Below are 21,430 nucleotides of genomic sequence, written 5' to 3'. Positions count from 1 at the left end.
GTGTGTATCTCCATTGCTGCATATATATATATATATATATATATATATATATATATATAAATCTATGTTGTCGCACATACGACCTTGAAGCTACAGGAAAGGTACTTCTTGACACAACATTAGGCCTATATGGCGCCATACCAACTTGAAATAAACAAATACACACGCACTGGAACTGTGTGTGCGCTTGAACTTTAGGAGTACTTTTACCTGTTTCCGCTTGCCTCAAACGATCCATTTTTTAAAAATATCGATTGTTGTGAGTGAGCAAAATATTCAGGAAAAAATAACCTTACGGCAGATTGCCATTAGGAAATAAATCACGTTAAAAAGGGATTTTCAGACATTCTACAGTGCGTCCAAGAAAAAACGAAACCGAGATTAAGCGATGATTTATCATAACTTAATCACAAATACAATAGACAAATGACCTACCAATGTAAAGCTTACAATCTCCCCTTTCATCTGATATTACTTAGACCATCCCCATCCAAGCATGAGTGAGCAAAAAACTATTTGAAGAAAGGATACCAAAAACTCATTTTGCGGGTGGTATCTGAATTTCAAAAAGAAAATCACATGCCTTAAAAATTCAATATCTGCTCTTTTATTTGATACCTTGATCACAAAAAGTGGTCAAGAAGTAAAAAAAGTTATGTTCCCTCGAAAAAATGCTTGCATTTCCATAATTTCATTAAATAAACGTGTTTTCACCAATTTCCCTTTTTTTTAACCAGTACTGGTCTTCTTTATTTGAATAAAAATATACACATATATATGTACACAAACAAAAGTTTTACAAGTTATACAGTATTAAATTCCATTTGCTCACATTCATATACAAATTTTCCTTTCGTTTACCTCTCTCATTATCATATCTTTTTTCCAGAACATATATGAACATAATTTTCAAATCATAAAACTTCATCTTTTTCATTGTAACTAATGTTATCTTGTAACATTTGTAAATAGAGTATAATGCATAATTCAACATTAAATTAATTTATTTTCCTTTTTCATTTCTTAGACCGTAAACAATATGCTGAGGCTTCAAACGAAAATTTTGAATTAGACATTTTCTTATGAGTGCTTCGACGTATTTCCAAAACTTATCAACCTCTGTACACAACCAAAACAAATGAAATAAATCACTCAACTTATTGCACTCACTACAATATCTGTGTTTCTTAAATTCCATTTTTTAAAGTTACAGAGAGTAGGTAATAGATTATACATAAAATTGAAATTAAAATGGGCTATGGTATTATCTTGAATACTTTTGAGTTTCAGTGTCCATGTAAACAACCAAGAATTCTTATTTTTCTTCATCTAAAATTTCTCTCCAAAATAATTCGGCCCTTGATCTTTCAACATTTAATTGCAACATCTCTTGATAAATTTGTTTTACTCTAGAGTTACAATTAAGAAATGTATTTACAGATGGCATACAGGACTCATCATTGAAAATTGAATTTTCTAAACAAATCAATGTTATTTTCTTTTAGTTGTTCTCTCCACATTTTTGGTATTGACATTATACAAACTGCATATTCTGACAACCATTGTCCATCAAGATTGACTAACTTTTCTTTTAACTCTTTTACAGTAAGAAAGGTATTATTCGATACCAGATCACCAATGAACAAAATATTTGACCGTATCCAGTTCCTGAATAACAACATCCTTCCCTTAAGTCTGATATTGTTGTTAAACCATAACAATTCTTTCCAAATCTCTGCACTTGAGATTATATTTTTCTTTTCCTTAAGCAATTTATCTTTTTTAAAAAGTAAAATAGACATATAATATTTCACGATAAAACTTTGGAATCGTTATCAATGACAGGATATATTGTGGATCACACTTACAATTTCTTAAAATTTATCAAACCAATAATAAAACATCCATTTCCATTTTGATTTAGTGTCATCGAAATATTTGAAAAGACATCTTAACTTAAAACTGTTTAACTGTATACCTAGATCTAACATATTTAATCCACCATTTGACAAATCACTAATTACCATAGTTCTTTTTACTTTGTGAATTTTGGATCCCCAAAGAAAGTTCATCATTAATTTGTCTATATTTTTAACCAGGTCGTTAGGACAAAAAAATAATTTAAACAAAAGACTTAATGCATGGCTGATCGTCAACAAAACGGAGTGTCAAGTGAGTCTGAACGCTAGCCTGTAGAACCTCTTAATTTTATGAAATTATTGAAATTCAAGCCTTATTTCAAATAACCAGAACTTGACCATTTTCTGTAATTGAGGTATCAAATTAAAGAGCAGATACTGAACTTTTTAAAAATGTGGTTTTCTTTTTGAAACCAAGATACAGCCCGCCAAATGAGCTTTTGGTATCCCCTCTTCAAATTGTTTTTGTTTACTCATGTGTGTATGGGAAGTAATCTAAGTAATTTCAGATAAAAGAGGAGATTCTAAGCTTTACAATGGTAGGTCATTATTGTCTATTGTATTTGTGATTAGATTATGATAAATAATCGATAAATCTCGGTTTCGTTTTTTTCTGGGACGCACTGTACAAAAAGTCTATGAACACTATGAACGTTCCTTCGTCAAAGAGGAACTTGACTCTGAAAATGATTCTTGATCGCCTATTATTTATTTACGTGATCGGTAATTTAGAGCAGACTCAATAGAAATCAAACAAAAGACTATTCCTTTGTGAAAAGTGGGAGTGCAAAATGAACAGCGTTCTTAGTCTCGTTTCCCGAAATGTGCTTTATGCAAAAGGATACCATAACCGATAGAATCTATTGGAAACTCGGAATGTGATTGGTGCAGCAGAACCTCTTGGTTACAGGTTCCCAAGTTCTGTTGTGGTTTAGGTTTGTGAAACCAGGTTCTGCCCAATATTCTTGACGGGGCAATAAGGGGAATTCCTGAAGGTTAGTCATCACTTGTGAACCTGTATGTCAAAGTATTGATAAACACAGTGCTGCACATTATACTGACAGGCAACTGATAGCACCATGTATCATCAGACATGATAGTGGTTTTATTGTAAGGAGATTACCATTCTGCTCCTTATAACTAGCAACAGACTCGATCGTGGATTTGGGCAAAAAAGATCTCATTGAGAACTCATTACGAATAAGGGTAATTATACATTGTATTTTCATTGTTTCCTTTGTTATTTTGTGGTGAGACGATGGAAAAACCATGGAGCTCTGTCAATAGCTCTATGGAAAACAAATCATCATTGTCATTATCAAAATCATATATATAAATACACATGTATATGAATATATGCATGTATATATTTAGATTATTTAGATTAGACATGTTCTAACTGCAGTATAGAATTAAGACAACAGAGAGTCCTACTATGTAAATAACACGATTAGTATATGAAAGATGAGAACAACAGATTGGTGAAAGTTTGGCTGAAATCGGACAAGGAATTCGATATTTTATTTGTGACTGTTTGAAAAAAAACCCGATTGATAAGATTGCGGTAATCTGAAATAGGTAATTGCGAAGTGACAAGCGAAAAAGACAACTTACCTTTAAATTGTGAAATTAATTATCGAGTTCGTGGGATATCTTGGGCACGTTTCCTTTACAACCTTTATTCATTTAACTTTAATATTGTTTGTTTTATATTGAAATAACCTTAGCCTATATGATATTCTGATTTTTTTTTGTTTTGGTACTAATATAATCTAATTCCCTCATATTATTTATTTTGTTATTATATATTTATTTTATTTCATTTCATTTCATACCATTTCATTTTATTTGAGACCATTTTATTCATTTTTATTCAATTTTATTCGTTTTTGATATTATTGTATTTCATTACATTATAATTTCACTTTCCAATTTTGCTAAATTATCTACAAATAAAATTATCATGAAAGAAACATTCAATACTTCATTTCGAAAGATAACTGATGACAACATAAACAATCTAATTAATAATTTAAATACAACAGACTGGTCAACTGTTTTTTAATCCACAGACGTTGATGACGCGTATAACTTTTTCATTTCCAAATTAACCTCTTCTCTAGATGCTCACGTTCCTTTTACCACTAACAGAAAATCAAATTATTAAAAGGTTCCACTCCACCCTTGGATTACTAAATCACTTTTGAGATCAATCAACCAAAAGAACAACCTGTACTATAAATACATAACTAAACAAAGTAACGAATCTCGCTTTAAATATACTTCATATAAAAACACACTTACTACTTTATTACGCATTGCAAAAAGAGAATATTATACTTCCCCACTCAATTTGTTCAAAAACGATATGAGGAACACATGGAAAATCATTAATGGAGCATTAAAAAAAAAGAAAAAAGTACTTATATAACAAAAATAAAAGCAAACAATACAATTGCCGACGACAAGTCAAGCTAACACATAACCTAAACTAAAACTACAAAATAACTTTACTTTTAACCACCAATAAATTTGTCAAACTTTACTTATTAAAAAAAGACAACAACACTACAACATTATACAATACATTACGACCTGTGCACCTGTCATGTTTCTCTTTTCATTTTCACTTTTTATTTGCACCTCCTTTATCTCCCTCTTTCTTTCCTTTGCCACTTTTCCCTCCCTATTATAATTTTGTAAGCATTTTTTTAATTGTTTTTGTTATCACTGTAATTAATAATATTTGAACTACTTTCTCTTAGTTTTGTTGTCGCTCATTCGTTTTATTTTGATATTTGTGGATTACTTGTTTTAAGCTTGTCTTCTAGGTCCGTCTCGATTTTTGTTTTAGTTGTATATATAGTTTGTTTATAATTAGTATTGAAACTAAGTTCAGGGGCTTGCCTTCTCTACAAGCTTTTTCTTTCCTTTGCAAGTTCCTCCGGTCATTTCTACATTCTTTTCATAGATAAAATTATTGCAACACATTGTAGTTTTGTTTTATTTATATTCAACATTTGTTACGAAATTTCATTGATCTGTTTGTATTATATTGAATATGTATTGTTACTTTGATTATATTTTGAAAAAAAATTGTTGAACGGAAATAAATAAATCTAATCTAATCTAATCTAATCTAATTCATATTATTTTGTTCATTGGATGATAATCAAGGCTCAGTATTAATTGATTTGTGCGCGAGTGAAAAAGGAGGAAGTGAATTATGGTAACAATTTTAAATGAATCAAACAAGGATTTTTTTCTAGATAAGGACTATGTTAATCTAAAAAATTGTAATAATGAAGTGAAGAGGACTATGGTTCATGTTGTCTGTACTTAGGACAGAAAGGAAAATATACCAAAAAAGTGGAATGTCTTAAGGTAATAAAAGACTGAATCTGTGAAAACATTTTGATACATATGTAATTCTTATCATTTTGTGTATTAAAGCAAATAGGCAAGTTGTCCCTGCCTTTCATCACAATGTTAGTACATTTGCAAATATATGAAATTTTCGAGGTGATTATCATTCTTTTTTACCGAAATTAAAACAATATAACGTTTTGATTTTTATATATTTCCTTCAAACTTTTGCGTATATTTGGATATCATTTTATTTGAACAAAAAGTCACTCTTATAGATCGGGAACTGAAGATTCAAGACTGTTTAAATTACAGATGGGGAAGGGGGCTTTAGGCCATTGATGGAAAAAACAAAACAAAGACATAGTCACCAAATTTTTAAAAGTGAGATTATGTCTTTGATCCACGAATGTTCTTATATTCCTCCTTACTATTTACATATTATTTTTATTATTTATTTATTTTATTGAATTGCCAAGCATAATTTGGTGTAAAACCTAAAAAAGTTTTTTGGATATGATGCAATACAAGTTTACTGAGCCTGTAATATTCTGATCGGGCAACAGATAAGAGAGAAACCATTGATAAATGGTTCATCCCTGAAATACATATTTTCTTTTCTGCTCTGAACGGCATTTTGTACAATTTATTTCTGTGGTATTCACCCCGAATTTCAATTGATCCGCAGATTCACGGGTGATTGTATATGATTTAGAAATGAATTGGCATCGGATCATCCTCGTGTTCCTAATGACTCTTCTCATGCAGTACAGTAATCACATGGTCAGCTGCGTCATAACAGGTAAACAAACCAGACTGCCAAATATCATGGGTTTTATCGTTATTAGAGGTCAAGTCCACCCCTTAAAAATGTTGACTTGAATCAAGAGAGAAAAATCAAACGAGGATAAAGCTGAAAGTTTCATCAAAATCTTGTGTAAAATAAGAAAGTTATGACATTTTAAAGGTTTGCCTTTTTTTCACAAAAAAGTTATATGTACAATTCAGTGATATGCAAATGAGAGAATCGATGATGTTCCCCTCTCACTAAATTTTTTTTTGCTTTTTATTGTTTGAATCATGCAATATTTCAATTTTTACAGATTTGACCTTAAGGACCAACTTGATTGAAACATTGAATGATATAACAATGTTTTTTCCATATGTTCAGGGAGGATGAAAACTTTGTTTCACAGGAGAATGAGGAAAAAAATAGAATATATCATATTTCATGTTATAGAATACAAAATAAATAGTGAGTGATTGATGTCATCACTCCCCTTATTTGCATACCGATCAGGATATGCATATAACTGTTTTTCTGAAACTAAGCAAAACTTTCAAAATTCCTTATTTTACATCCGATTTTGATCAAATTTTCAGTGTCATGACTGTTGGATTTTTCTCTTTTTATTCACATAAACTTTTTGTGGGGTGGACATGTCCTTTATATGATCTAAGGCTACGTTAATTGCATGACATCATGTTGTTCAAAGATGAAAAACGCCGTAATGTGCTTAATTGATTTTAGCCCGTCTGCCCTATTGTTTTGAGGGGTCTTAAAAAGTACTTTTAAGTGATTAAAGAAAAAGTCTACAACAATGAAAAGAAAGACAAATTGTAACCTAAATAACTTCGATATATCGGAATCCATATGAAGGAAAAAATCGCGATAGTGATCAGATATTTTCTGTGTTTCTGAAAATCTGATACAAGTATATTGTCTGTAGAGAATCGAGTGACAGTTGTAACTTGGAAGAAGTTCTTCTCTTTTGCATTTTTCAAAGCTAAACCTAATCGCAGATTTTATTCTCTCCTAGATTCATATTCATTTACACACGTTGCCCTTTCTTGATAGATGTACAATTAATTGGAGGTCCAGCATCTAATAAAGGTACAGTAGAGGTCAAGCAAGATGGCGGCGATTGGGAGACGACATGTGGAATGAATCTTGACATTAATGATGTCATCGTCATCTGCAGACAGTTAGGATTCACAGGAGCAAGCCTAGCAGTGAAGACCACACCTTATGGACAGAATTCAAATCCTGTCATTGGGTTGGATTGTAACGGAAGTAAACACATACATTTAATATATATTTCACAAAATACTCTTACGTACCTTCCTAAACTAGTAAATTTATATTCTTTATTAAAAAAAAAAAATGTAGTTTACTGTTTTGGCGTCACCGATACATGGGAAACGTAAAGCGAACTGACTCACTATGACCCGCAGGTCTCTCCTCCAGAACTGACTTGTAGTGTGCAGGTGGACCACTCCACCGGGGTTCCCCTGTCAGATGTGTGTTTAGTTTCACAACTCTTTAGTAAATATCACATATGGCCGAAAAGGTTGTCGGTGCATAGAGTTGGCGGTTTATGGACAATTTCAAACTGCTATGAACACGGTGAAGAGCGCATCGCCAACACGGATAAGAGCTGTAATAACTCCATATAAAACACATTGCCGTTGTGTCGCTCCCTGCCTTGACCAGGGAGCTGCATATACATGTAGTGATTGTGCCTCCATGCCCGTTTCATCCCAAACCACCAATACTGTAATACTGTCTCTAGAAAAATAAAAGGTTTACTGATGCCACATTCAAACTGGCCAAAACGAATCCAAACAAACCAAATTTAGAAATAAAAAACCAGCGGTCAGTTTGGAGGCAGATGTAACAATTTATCTGCCAATTTAAACTGTCTAGAATCGCGACCTAATTTTACATCGTCGATTTTTACCTATGAAGTAGAATTAATTGTTATACGTCAGTGTTCCAGCAGCCTCCCATCGGAAAAAAAGTAAATGTGGATATAAGATGGAGGGGGTATAGTTCGCCTATACCATCAATGTCTTTGTTGTACAGTCCAAAGCTTTGAGTTCTACTTGTCAGATGTTTAAACATTCTATATGTGGTTTAATATTATTTACTTATCCATCACTTATCTACTCTCAACGATACGAATGCAGGGATGACTTTCTGGCCCGTATTCCGATAGCCAATGCCAATGTTCAATTCTCCTCCAAACAGACGGATATTGATCTTGGGCCTAGGCTAGATCTAGGCCTAATGTTAGACCCAAGACTAGTCTCAAAAGTTACAAAAGTTTTCCCTTAGGTCTACTTCAACTAAAGTTAAAATAAAGATGTCGAGAGGAATCTATTCAATTTAGATTTTGACAAACAATACATGAAAAGCAATAAATGGGACTGATACACAAAAAAACTGTGCAAGTCACTCGGTTTGAGATTGAAATGTTTTAGTAAGTAAGAAATATAAAGATAATCTTAATGAAAAAATCCTTATCATATATGGGTGATGAATGTTTTTCTTTCACTACAATAGTTGTAATCAGTTTTCATAAAATCCAAATTTTTGAGAAAAAAACAACTTTAGTGACATTTTTCAACTTTGTTGCAGTCACCCCTGCAGCAGTAATTTACCCAAAGGTTGCTAGTCTTGGTCGAAAGAGGCTGATTATTTCCAAAAATAAATTTAAACCCGGGTTTAACCCAGGTTTAGTTAAACCTGGCTATCATAATACCAAAATTAAACTACACTTAGACCAGAGGTGAGGTTTAGAGGATGTTTATTTAAACCAGGGTTAACTTTAGACTAGGGTTAAATTACACCTGCTATCAGAATACGGGGCTCTGTCTTTTCAATCACCCCCTAAATCCTTCATTGTGCCTGCATTAAATTTAAAACATATTTTAAGATTTGCAGACGTAAATAAACAGACTGTTGTTTATCATGTTCATGTTGAATTTCTAGGTGAAGGTAGCCTGTCAGCATGTCCTACATTACCACATGCATCGGGGTGCTCCCCAGCAGGAGCAGCATCTTGTCATGGTAATTACAAAAAAAGCAAATCATCAGTGATATCCAGTGGTTGAATATGTTTGAATATCATATCAGGCAGGTATGCAGTATTTTGCGCCCGGGGGGCCCGACCTAATTTTGCGTCCCTGTGAACTTTCTGGAAAATAGCGCTCCCCTCGCAAACAAAGATGCCTTAAATGCATGTTGATGTTTTTTTCATAATCACGTGAAAAAATGCAATCGAAGACCATTAAAAAAAATATGTTCATGAAAAAAATATATTCATGAATAATGTTATAATACCATTTTCTGAAAATAATAAATGCGACCAGGTGGGTGTTTCATTAAGTTGTTTGTATGTTACGAGCAACTTTAAGAAAGACTGGTGAACATTTCTTACGCTATACATAATCACTAATGAACATGTAATGGTCAATATCATTTACCACAACAAAGGATCACCAGTCGTTCTTAAAGTCGCTCGTAACTTACGATTAGTTTTATCGAACCACCCAATGAAAACATATAATTTTAAGTACTTTCGGGTTTCAATTTAGTTCAACTTCACATCAGAGTAGACCCTACTAAAATTATGTGAGCGGGAGCTGACATTTCTGTACCAGGGGCGGATCCAGCTTTCGCTAATAGGGGGAGGGGGATATTTTCATCTACATGTATATGTTTCCTGATTGGATATTCGTAGCACTGTTTATAAACGTGAACATGAAGGGTATACGTATATCTAAACCTAAACAATTGATGCAAGCGAAACGCGAGCTGATTTTTTTTTTATATTCTGACCACAATTTTGGAACAGATGGGTATATATCTCAACTTTCTGTTCAAGCTCAAAGCACGAGCTTATTTTTTTTGAATTTCCGACCAAAAATCTGACATTCTAAGCACATTTTGTAACTATGAATAGGATGGGTCTTTAGTTTTACAATTGATGCGAGCGCGAAGCGCGAGCTGAAGAAAAAATGATAGTGACCTAAAACTTGGATATTCTAAGCGCCAACTATATGTCGGAAGTCAGAACTCTACCGATTCAATATAATACGTTTTTGGCAGATGAGTTTAGTGAATACTTTGTTCATGTTGGAAAGAAACTTGCGGCCGGATTTAAGGATGACGAAATTGATCATTCGATATTTGATGACGATCCTGAAAATCCAGGGGATGATTTGATTTTTGAACCAGTGACCATGGCGTTTTATGCAAAAGGAAATAAAAGCTATGGAATCTGATAAAGCCACACGAATCGATGGAATATCTCCCAGGCTTCTAAAATCTGCATGTCTTGTTGTTTTGAAATTACTGACATATCTTACAAATATTTCGTTAGCTACATATATGTTTCCTTATAAATGGAAAGTAGCAAAAGTTTCTCCAATTTTTAAGAGATGTGATCAAGAAGACATCGGAAACTATATCCATCCTTCCTGTTGTATCCAAAATATCAGAAAGAGCAGTTCATAATAAACTGTACAAATACTTTAACGAGAGCAATCTGTTTTAGACCTCACCACTCAACCCAAACTGCACTGATAAACTAATCACATTCTTAAAGGCATGAACGACAGTTTCATCAATGGAGCAATTTTATATTTTGTTGTTGATCTGAAGAAGGCATTTGACACCGTTGTCCATCATATAGGCCTACTATTAGAAATATCATATCATGGTGGTGTCAAAGATCGTGAGATACAGAGGTTCAGATCGTATTAAGAAGAGAGAGCACAAGTAACAAAAATGTCATCATTTGCCCCGTTACCTTTAAAGCAAAAAACGTTCATGAATCACAAAATGATATGCAAGTTGGTCTGCAGGTAGCAGAAAAATGGTTTACCAAAATAAGCTGACACTGAACCTAAAGAAAACATAATTTATGTTGCTTGGAACTCGACAAAACCTTAAATAATTTTCTCATCTGAAATTAATGCCCTTCTATCAGTATATATCGAGAGATTGACGAGATTTAAATATCTTGGTGTCATTCTTGATTAACAATTAGTATGGAAGGAGTACATTGGTCTTATAGCGAGTAAAGTATCTCAAAGAATAGGGTTTTTAAGACGATCTGCAAAACCGGTTTTACCAAATGAAATTTTGAAGATGTTATGTTGTTCCCTAATCATACCATTTCAAGATTATTGCGATGTTGCATGGTCAAATGCATCGTCGAAAAATCTCGATAGATTAGTAAAGTACACAATAAAATGGCTAGAATGATTCTGGGTGCACATCCACAAACTCACATAATTGATATGTTTAGAGATCTAAAGCGGCAAGAACTGCCAATCCGATGGAATCGACATAGCATTATCAAGGTATATATGTCTGAATGATCTTTTGCCCGATTATATGAAATGTATCTTCGCCAGGCCAAATCATGAAATTGAAACAAGATTCCGCATGAAAGTAGTAATACCATAAAGTTGAATAATTGTGCAGCCAGTCGGACATTTGAATTCATGGGATATGCTGGGCGGAACAACCTCAATGTGAATCAAAGAAACAGCCAGTCGTTAAATGCTTTTAAATCAGGAATCAATAAAAAAATAATTAAAGGAAATTATGAGTTTCCATATATCATATGAAACAATTAAAATATAACAAGGAAACTATTCATTTTAATACCTGGTTTAACAAAGCTGTATGATATCTGTAGTTTGATATTAATTTTATTTTCGATTTTGGATTAGGCAGAACTTCATATATTTTTTTCAAAATTCAAAATCGGCCTTTGGGGCTTTTGGTTTGTTTTTGGAGTTTCGTTTATTTTCAAACAACTTGATTCAATGTTTAGATTTTAAGAGATATGTTTTTTAAATATTCTTTTGGGTTTCACATTCATTTACACATGTATATATTATGTAATCGTGGTGTTGATTATGTAAATTCATGGGATATACTGGGTGGAACAACCTCAATGTGAATCAAAGAAACAGTCGGTCGTTAAATACTTTTAAATCAGGAAATAATATTAAAAATAAAGGAAGTTAATTAATTATCGACCAGGGCCCCTTGCTCGAGCAGTTTTAATAAACTGAAAGGGCTACCCTGTTGAAATAAAACGGCAAATAAATAAATAAATATTACTGATGAAATTATATTAATCACAACAAATTGTATGTCATGCGGAAAGGGCCATGATGAAAGCAGTTCCTAAACTGACAATGCTACCCTGTATAAATAAACTACAAATAAAATGATATAAATAATGAATGAAAAATTTGATACATTAGCTACATCTAATCTAGATGCAGATAAGGACATTTCAGTCTTATGCTTCTTTTAATTTCTCTATCGGCACAAGTCATCTTTTTGATCGGGTGGACTTGCCCGATTTATTCTAATAAACTAATTATTATGTTTATATTTCAAACAGGAGAACATCATCTTGGTTGCTTCGAGGGCGGGACAGGTAATGATAGAGTATTCACCGGTGATTATATGACTCAAGTTCCAAACATGACCATTTCGTCTTGCATAAATTTCTGTAACCAATCATCTGATGCGAACTATACATACGCTGGCGTTGAAAATGGAAAAGAATGTTACTGTGGTGAAGCGAGTGATAACTATACTAGACATGGAAAACGATCGGACGATCAATGTCATGTTGCATGTTCAGGAGACCCCACGGACAGCTGTGGTGGGGCAGGACACATAGCTGTATTTAGCAGTGAGTATCATTCTTGAACGCTATCGGTGGTTTTCTGATAATTAAACCTTGGTTTAAACCTAGTCTAAACTAGAATTTTGAAACACAAATCTATAGAATGCTATCAAAATACCACCAATTGAAAGTAGCCTAGACGAGGGTCGGCGCCTAGGTATTTTGTAGGGGTAGTGGGAAAGTCAAACTCCAGGTAAAGTCATTTCAAACATAAATTGAGTACATGTATATAAGGACAACCTCCATCTCTTGACCAAAGTGAGTTAAAAGTGGGTTATATTGTTATATTGTTGCTTATACGTTAACCCATCTTGTGTGCTATTTGTATCCAGGAATGCGATCCGAAAATACACAACTTGAACGATAACTTGACCAAAATCTTAATTGGACACAAACAAAAATTATTCTAGCTTTCTTGATTTACCCGAAATGAGCTATCATGAACTTCGGTAGTTCTAATATTCATAATTATAATTGAATGATAAGGATACAAAATAATTAGATGACGGAAACTTATATTTGTGAAAGTCTTTCTCCTTACTCGCTAATTTTTTTTTTTTTTAAACGTAGGGGGAGGGCAGTCGCCCAACGCCCCCTTCTACAGACGCCCTGGGCCCCGTCTTACAAAGAGTTGCGATTGATCCGATCAATCACAACAATGGACGGCCAGCAACGTCAACATCTATTGCCATGTTTGTTGAAAATATTTTCTAGCTATCAGTGGCGTAACAGGCGGGGGGCGGGGGGGGGGGGGCAGGGGGGCAAGTTGCCCCCCTGGCGGATTTCACCGGGAAAAAAAAAAGGGAAAAAAATAAAAGGGAGGGAGAAAGAAAGGGGAAGAAAAGAGGGAAAGGAAAGGAGGAAAAGGAAAGAGAAAGGGAAAAGTGGAAAGAAAACAAAAAATATATATTTTTTTGAAATGGAAAAGGAAGGAAAGCGGGAAGAAGAACAAAAGAAGAACATGTGAGAAAGAACAAATCATTCCGAAATAGTGCAATAGCATGATGGGAAAGATCACAAAATGACAAACAATAGCGGGAAATGAAGGTAGAATGGAATAAGTCAAAAGCTAAATTGGAAAACAAAGAAAAGGCACAAGAAATAAAAACTTAATAACACGACCGGGCTGACGAGGATAGATAATAAAGAGCAGGAATAAAGATGGAGTGCATACAACATTGTGCTATTAGCTTGCTAAATTTTATGCAAATAAGCTACCGGGGCTTAGCCCCAGACCCCAATCAGTAGGGGCTCTTCATCTATGACCTTCAAATGGCTCTATCACGCCCCCTGTAGGGACCCTTCCTACATTAAGCTTTACGTTCAATCACTGGCGTACAGGCGGGGGGGGGGGGGGGGGGGGGTCTTGGTTCAACACCCAAGAGGAAATAAAAGAAATTATAGGAGACAACGTATAATGAAATGAATGGAAACAATGAAATGTGTTATTTGCTGAATATAATGGAGAAATCTATCACATAATTAGAATTTAATTTCAATAGGCAATTTTTTTCCAGCTCGCTTTGCTCGCTGGCGACTTTTTTTTTTTTTTTTTTAAACTTTCCCACATTGCTATGTTTTGCCCCCTCAAAATATTTGGTTTAACTGGGTTGAATGAATGTGTTGTGTAAAAGCTATATTCTGTATATACCCGCGATTTGATTAAATAGCTGCATTCTGCGAGGTTTAAATGGCTTTGATATCAAGAAGTTACGGGGGCTCCGCCCCAGACCCCAACCGCATAGCACTGCCGTATATGAGTATGGAAGGGTTGGGCCATGGTCCCCAAAAGTTCTACCAAGAAAAAAGGAGGAAAGAAAGGCAAAGGAAAAGTGTAGGATATGATTTTATTTACTGAATATAATGTCAAAAAATATCTCAAAGTTATATTCTCATGAAAAGGTGATTTTTTTTCTCGCTCGCTTCGCTTACTCGGGACTTATATTAAGCAGCTTTTTAGCATATGCGTCATACTGCGCCCCTCGTTTTTTGTTTTGTTTACTCTGCACGCTTCTGCCGCAAATAATCCTGTTCACAGTGGCGTACAGATCACAAAAAAAGGAATGGAAAGAGAAAAGAGTGAAATGTATTTTTTGGATATCATGTCAAAATCTATCACAAAATTTGATTTTTGTATTAAAATGTCAAAATTTTTGCTCGCTCGCTCCGCTCGCTCGAAACTCTTTTTTTTTTTTCAAAAGATAAATTCTGCCTGATACGCAATGTCCGGCCCTCTTAAAATCGTCGCCTCATTACACCATTACGCCTGTTCATACCATGATATGACCGGGAAATTTTTGGCTCTTGCCCCCCCTGGCCACCGACCCCTGTTACGCCGCTGCTAGCTATGATGTATATTCATGCATTCATCGTTTTCTTGAAAATTCACTGTGTTTCTCTTTGGTTGCAAAAGTCATTGTGCAAATTTCCTGTAGAACAAATTATGACCCTGGTGGATTTCCATAGAGTACGATTGATTGGATCAATCGTAACTCTTTGTAAGACGGGGCCCTGATCTCAACATGATTAAAAAAGGAGGTGTATTTCATTCTGACGGATTATCAAACGTTCACGATTGTGTGTACGTGTGTGTGTGTGTGGGGGGGGGGGGGGGGCTGTATGTAATAGTATTTGGTTGTCGAGACTCACCCATGTACACATACACACAACGTCACTTACACAAAGTTAGAAGAGGTAATGTTTCTATGATATAGCCCTCGTACCGCTGTGTGTCCATGAACTAAGAAAATGCATTCAACAATCTAGTTGTTTTGTTAATTTATTGTAAACAGGGGTGGGAAATATTGTTAGGGGACTGTTGGGATCTCTTCCAGTTCACATTAGCCGGGCTTGTAATGAAACTTAATTATGGTAAATATTTGTTTTATAAAGTAAACATTGCCTATAAACTTTATATCACGTTCATATCGGTATATCTATCTGCTATGAGAAAGAATCCCCAAATAGTATCACTCGTAATTTAGACGTCGGGAAATATTTAACATTTTGACCCGATAATTTAGAGAGGCAAGTTGTTCCCTTATCATAATGATACGAATAATCAAATGCACTTGTACTTTTATAGCAAACTGAAATGTAAAAAATGATTAAAATATGAATATATAATAAATTTACGATAAAACATTGGAAATTGAGACCATATCCTAATTGTTTTTAGAGTGATGCCAGTCGATTTGTTAAACATGTTAAATCACTGTTTTGTTTTGGAACGAAAATAATACTGATTCTAGCTCTCTGATAAGTATATAGTGAAGTACGCCTCCTTTTACAAGCAGGTATAATTTTGATGACAAAACAACAATGCAACAATAACCATAAACCAATGTCAAGTTTGAAAAAAATATATTTCGAACAATATCATGATATCGTCAGTATAGTTTTAGACTCTTTCCTTCTTTATCTTATCCATTAAAACTCAAACGATTAGTTCATCAAGTTTCACACTCCTTGTGAAGATTTAGTTGAAATTGATATTCACGATACTTATTGATATTCTTCTCCTTTTATCATGTTCAAATGATATTGCAGTATCAGCAACACCGATGACTAGACCAACTAAGCCGATGGGTAAGTATTCTTTCTTATTACAAAATATATATTCCTGATATATGTAGTCTTCACTTTACAAATTAATGATTTGTGTTGTGTATAAATGATTCTAAGAAAATGTTAGCAAAACTGAATTCAATTCATTTATTAATTGATTAAACACAGGTTCCTCGCCACCACTGACGACATCCTTGCTAACTTCCACCAGCCAGACTGCCACATCAAGTAATGAAATTCTTTCCACATTATCGTCGTCCTCGTCATCATCATCGCTATCATCATCATCATCATTATCATCACCATCATCATCATCATCATCATCACTATCATCATCATCTCTGGGTCCCCAAGGAAAGTCCAATCTTCCTTTGGCGGGAAATAGCACATGTAACCAACGAACTCCGCACAAAATGTAATAAATATTGAATTTGTAAACCCTACTCCTTTCGACTACTCTGTCATTCCATTTCTATTTTCATCAATTTTTGCTTTGTTTAAGATAGCAACGAAACATATATACAAGAAACGATAAAACTAATAAATAAATTTGATGATAATACCAAATAATGATTCTACTGTCAATATTAATGATGATAAAGTCAATTTATCTATATTCACGGTGATATAAGCAGCAAAAATAAATATATTGATAGCTATAATTGGATAGCTCTAAATGTGATACCGGAAAAATTGCACGAATTATGAAATATTACTGAAATCGCAGATGAGTGCATATTTGCCATAATGTGTGGTCCAAACATCTTAAAGTTTCACGTATTGGCTGAAGTATTGTAACAAAATAATGCTGATGATAATGCTTTGATTGCCAATTAATTTTCGATGGTCCTCCGTCTTCTTCAGGAGTTTACAACGTGTGGATATTTCTGGTATAATATGCAGTAGCTGATGTGGCATTCGTTAGATTTCGACGCTTCTTGTATGACATTAATCATGTATTCTAATATACCGATTTTCATGCCTTAAATAGCCTTGAAAACACTTCTCAGTAAGTTAATTGTCGAATGATGTTATTGCTCATCGCGAAAGCCCCATCAATTCCAATGCACCATGTGTCCGGCCACAAGCATATTGGTAACCATGGTAACGGGAAATCAGAGACGTGTCCTAGTCATGACGAAGAAAACTTCCAATACAACCATGGTACTGAAAGAAGAATGAAACATTACATGCCGATGGTCAATCAAACTTAATTAAAATGCATGAATATAGGCTATACTCAGGAACTCGTTAATAGAATACAACTAATAATCTTGAGGAATAATTAGTAATTTTATCCCACAGGCTTATATGCAGGGATCGGTGGAGGTGTGGCTGCTGTTGTGATCATCATCATAGTTATCATCGTCATCGTTTGTTTCACAAGGAGAAGGTCTGTAACAACCGTATTAGATATAATAGTTGTAACGAAACTGTGAAATGGAAAGATAATTCCAAAAAAAACGTGCAATGATTTAAACCGTAATTGTTGACTACAATTGTGACGATGTTTATGTTGTTATAAAAACACAATTTAAGTTGAAGCTAATAACTCTCGAAATCGCTGTCATGTTTTTGTCTTTCCTGAACACTGGTACATGTACATCATTGGGAAACTTTGCAGCCAGATAATCTCCATACTCGTTTTATGAGTTGAGATCCTGAGCGGTCATCAAAAATGTCGCTAAGATTCACGACGATAGTAATTAAAGTGTGGGATACCCGCTATGGAAGGTACAACATTTGTCATATGTCTACCTAATTGTATCCCAAATTCAATTACAGGTCACAGCAAAGGACGAAGGGTATTGTCTCTTCACAAAGAGCAACTTTGACTCCAGTTAGCAGGCTTCCAGCGAATGATGAAATAAATGACTTCGGTATCTCCAACGGTGCAATGACAGATGCATCTACCAGAGGCTTCCAACCTGGAGCACAAGCACAGAGTAACGCGAATTCTTCTAGAGGAAACAAGAACATTCTCCTTGTAAATCTGAATCCCAGGAAATCATCGAATATATATGAGGGGACAATGGATGAGACCCCAGACGATGAACCGACGCCAAATCCTTCACGTGGCGCCACTGCGGTGAAACAGAACAGCAACGACCGATTAAGCGTCCTTTACGCCCCACCTGACAAGAACGCAAACGGAGCACATGACGGCTACGACGAAATTAATCTCGGAATTGCACCCTTCTCTTCTTTTGAAAATCCTAAGCAGCCAAACACCTCGGCGAAGATGGCCGACAGAATGAGCGTCGTTTACGCTGCACCCGATAAGAACGACGAACGAAACGGCACCTCGGAAGATATGGACAGTCTGTATGCTATGCCAGATAAGAATGGGAACCGGAACAACCCTTCGGACGATACTTCGGAAGATGTCGGCAGTTTGTACGCGATGCCCGATAAATCCCGAGGAAAGCCGGATGGATACGATGGTGATCAGGGTCTCTACGCTAAAGCTAATGACTCGTTTCCCGGTGATCAGTTCGACGAAATGGAGATGGTTGAAAACGAACTGTATTCTGTGTAAATAAAGAGGTGTTGGTTAAGTAACAGTAAACATGGTAAATGAATGAAAAAATATCAAAAAATCTTTGTTCTGTTTTGTTTTAGAATGTCGTAAAAGTGCTCATTAGATTTGGAATTTACAAAGCTGTACACAATCATCCACACAATTATTATTTTGCTTTTAACTAATCTCTCTACACTATCCTGTTCATTCAAAAACTGCGTTCCTTCAAGACATAAAATGTAAACAAAAGGAAACAAGTTGTAGAAATGTACATGTATCTTATTACAGAATTGTCAAATGAATACTAATAAATACAAACATAATTGTACAAATACTATAAGGAGAATAATTCATCTTAAATTAAAAGCTATGCCACAACATAAAAGATAAATTCATCTTCGTTTTGTACTAACAAAAATATAATTTCATCTTCATGATAGTTACACTAATTGATCAGCTAATGTATTTTGACGGTGCATAATAACAAAAATTGCAGCAAAGAATAATGATGAAGATACGAGGATCCCTTGTCTACATCTCCTAATCATGCTAATAAAAAATAGACTCTAACAAAATAACCGCGTTTGTAGACTTCAGACATATATTATACAGGATATGGGAAATCTTAATATCTTATCTTAGCTCACTGTATACAAATGATGCATGGGTTAGAGTGGGTCAGTAGGAACTGTGTGCACAAGGTAACTTTGGCATGGTTTAGACCATAATGCCAAAGTTACCGCGTGCACACAGTTCCACTGACCCACGAAAGAAACCCATGCATCATCTGTTTTATAGAATGGAAAAATTTTATTGAATAAACCACAACAATTAATGATTTACCGGATGCATGGTAATTTCATGCGTCCAGTAAATTCAATTTACTGGACGCATGAAAATATTTACTGGACGCATGATTTTTTTTACCGGACGCATGATTTGTTACCGGATGCATGAAAATTCCAAAATGTAATGCAGACCCTTTGATAACCCTGATAAAACATAAATATGTATGCCTAACTTGATAATATGTTGGCACAAAGGCATCATTATACCCAAAATGCCAGATACAGCTTTGCATTGACTAGATCTATGACTCTATGAGGCAGCCTCAGACCTCCAATAGCTGTGTGTGTATGCCCGGGCCGCGCCGGTGGCCAGTGCCTACGGCTGCATGGGCCCGCAGTGGAGATTTGGCTTTGCACAGCCAGCCCAGGGCAGTAGATCTATAAACGTTAGATCGTATGTCTGGACTTCTCAACTAACGAGTATGCAGGCAGTTTTAATCCCTATGACAATTACGGTAACGTATTTGTACTTACAGATCATTTTGCATCCTTTATTTGATTCATTCTGCCTTGATCGAAAATTCAAAATTTTGACGTAAACAAGGTTAAACGTAACAGTACATGCGCGATGACATCACAATGACCTTTTCGGACGATAGCTTGTTTATAGTGGATATCGTTTTGATTATCGGGATATCGTTCATGCAGCCCAGTAAAAAATTCTTGCATAGCTCTCAACCAATCAGATTGCAGGGATTTTCCCATCCATTCTATAAAAAACAAAAGATGTGCAGTGATCATAGCTAATTGTAGTGGATCAGTTATCTGATTGTGCATGTGCAGCAGATTTATTCAAACATGAAAGATGACAGAAACATAAAGCAAATGCAATACATAACGTTTTTAATTTACTTTGAACTTAATTGTGTTCTTACCTGCTGTATATGGTGTATAGGTTGATGTTAAAACACTTAATTTGATCGTAGTGAACAGCTGACTATACAAATCAGGTAGTTATTAGTACTACGTAACATTATCGTTATCACATTGCTTACTACGCATGTTATTCAGAATTGTTTTCTATTTTTGATATATATTTTCATAAAGCTTTATAATAATAAAGATTGTTAAATACATTCTTTTAAAAATGACATGTTTTTATGTACAGTATCAACAATATATATATCAATCAGACTTTTCCGTATATGATTCGTTTAATTCCTTGTTTTGAACCATTACAGTACACTCAAAATCGAATTCAGACCTGCTGTCAATAGGGAGCAGTCAATTAGGCAATACTGAATTTTGATAGATTCAATCTGATAATATTTGAATCTAAATCCTTTGAGATTAAGAAATATAGCATTTGCATTGAAATTATATCCCGACTGCGAATGATCACTGTTTCTGGGTCCCATCTTACCGAATTGTTAAGACAACGATGAATATATGGAATAAAAATGTATAATCATCTAAACAAAAATGGAAGAAACACATATTTAAGATGTGAGGGTTGTTGGCTTTTCATAGTTTTGGTCGATCGGATTAATCGTAACTCTTTGTAAAACGGGACCAAGACATGCGTTCAATTTAATTCCATTTAGGCATACATGTAAATCATAATATAAGTGGGAAATAACATTAAGTATGAATTTCTCCGATGCATTCTTTCATTTTTTGTCTCGCCTACGTAGCGGAGCGAGACATAGGTATCACTATTTCCGGTGTCGGCGTCGTCGTCGTCGTCAACAATTGTGTTGTACA

At 34.6% G+C, this 21,430-nt stretch overlaps 1 protein-coding gene across 1 annotated transcript; it reads left to right on the top strand.

Moving 5' to 3' along the window:
• Positions 1–2,963: 2,963 nt before the first annotated feature.
• LOC129280025 (uncharacterized) lies at positions 2,964–12,813 on the top strand. Its single transcript, XM_064112609.1, has 4 exons — positions 2,964–3,125; positions 5,974–6,087; positions 7,144–7,359; positions 12,500–12,813. The coding sequence occupies exons 2-4, from the start codon at positions 6,003–6,005 to the stop codon at positions 12,811–12,813; spliced, it is 615 nt and encodes a 204-aa protein (XP_063968679.1). The 5' UTR covers positions 2,964–3,125; positions 5,974–6,002.
• Positions 12,814–21,430: the final 8,617 nt, after the last annotated feature.

This window comes from Lytechinus pictus, chromosome 17 (assembly GCF_037042905.1).
Source record: "Lytechinus pictus isolate F3 Inbred chromosome 17, Lp3.0, whole genome shotgun sequence".
Lineage (NCBI taxonomy): Eukaryota > Metazoa > Echinodermata > Echinoidea > Temnopleuroida > Toxopneustidae > Lytechinus > Lytechinus pictus.
This window is presented reverse-complemented; position numbering and strand designations above follow the sequence as displayed.

What these genes read in the sequence shown, in the direction of transcription:
- LOC129280025 (XM_064112609.1), top strand. Translation starts at nt 6,003, where the DNA reads ATGAATTGGCATCGGATCATCCTCGTGTTCCTAATGACTCTTCTCATG. An exon ending in GGTCAGCTGCGTCATAACAG is followed by an intron (nt 6,088 to 7,143) that starts GTAAACAAACCA and finishes CTTTCTTGATAG; the next exon opens with ATGTACAATTAATTGGAGGT. An exon ending in TGGGTTGGATTGTAACGGAA is followed by an intron (nt 7,360 to 12,499) that starts GTAAACACATAC and finishes TATTTCAAACAG; the next exon opens with GAGAACATCATCTTGGTTGC.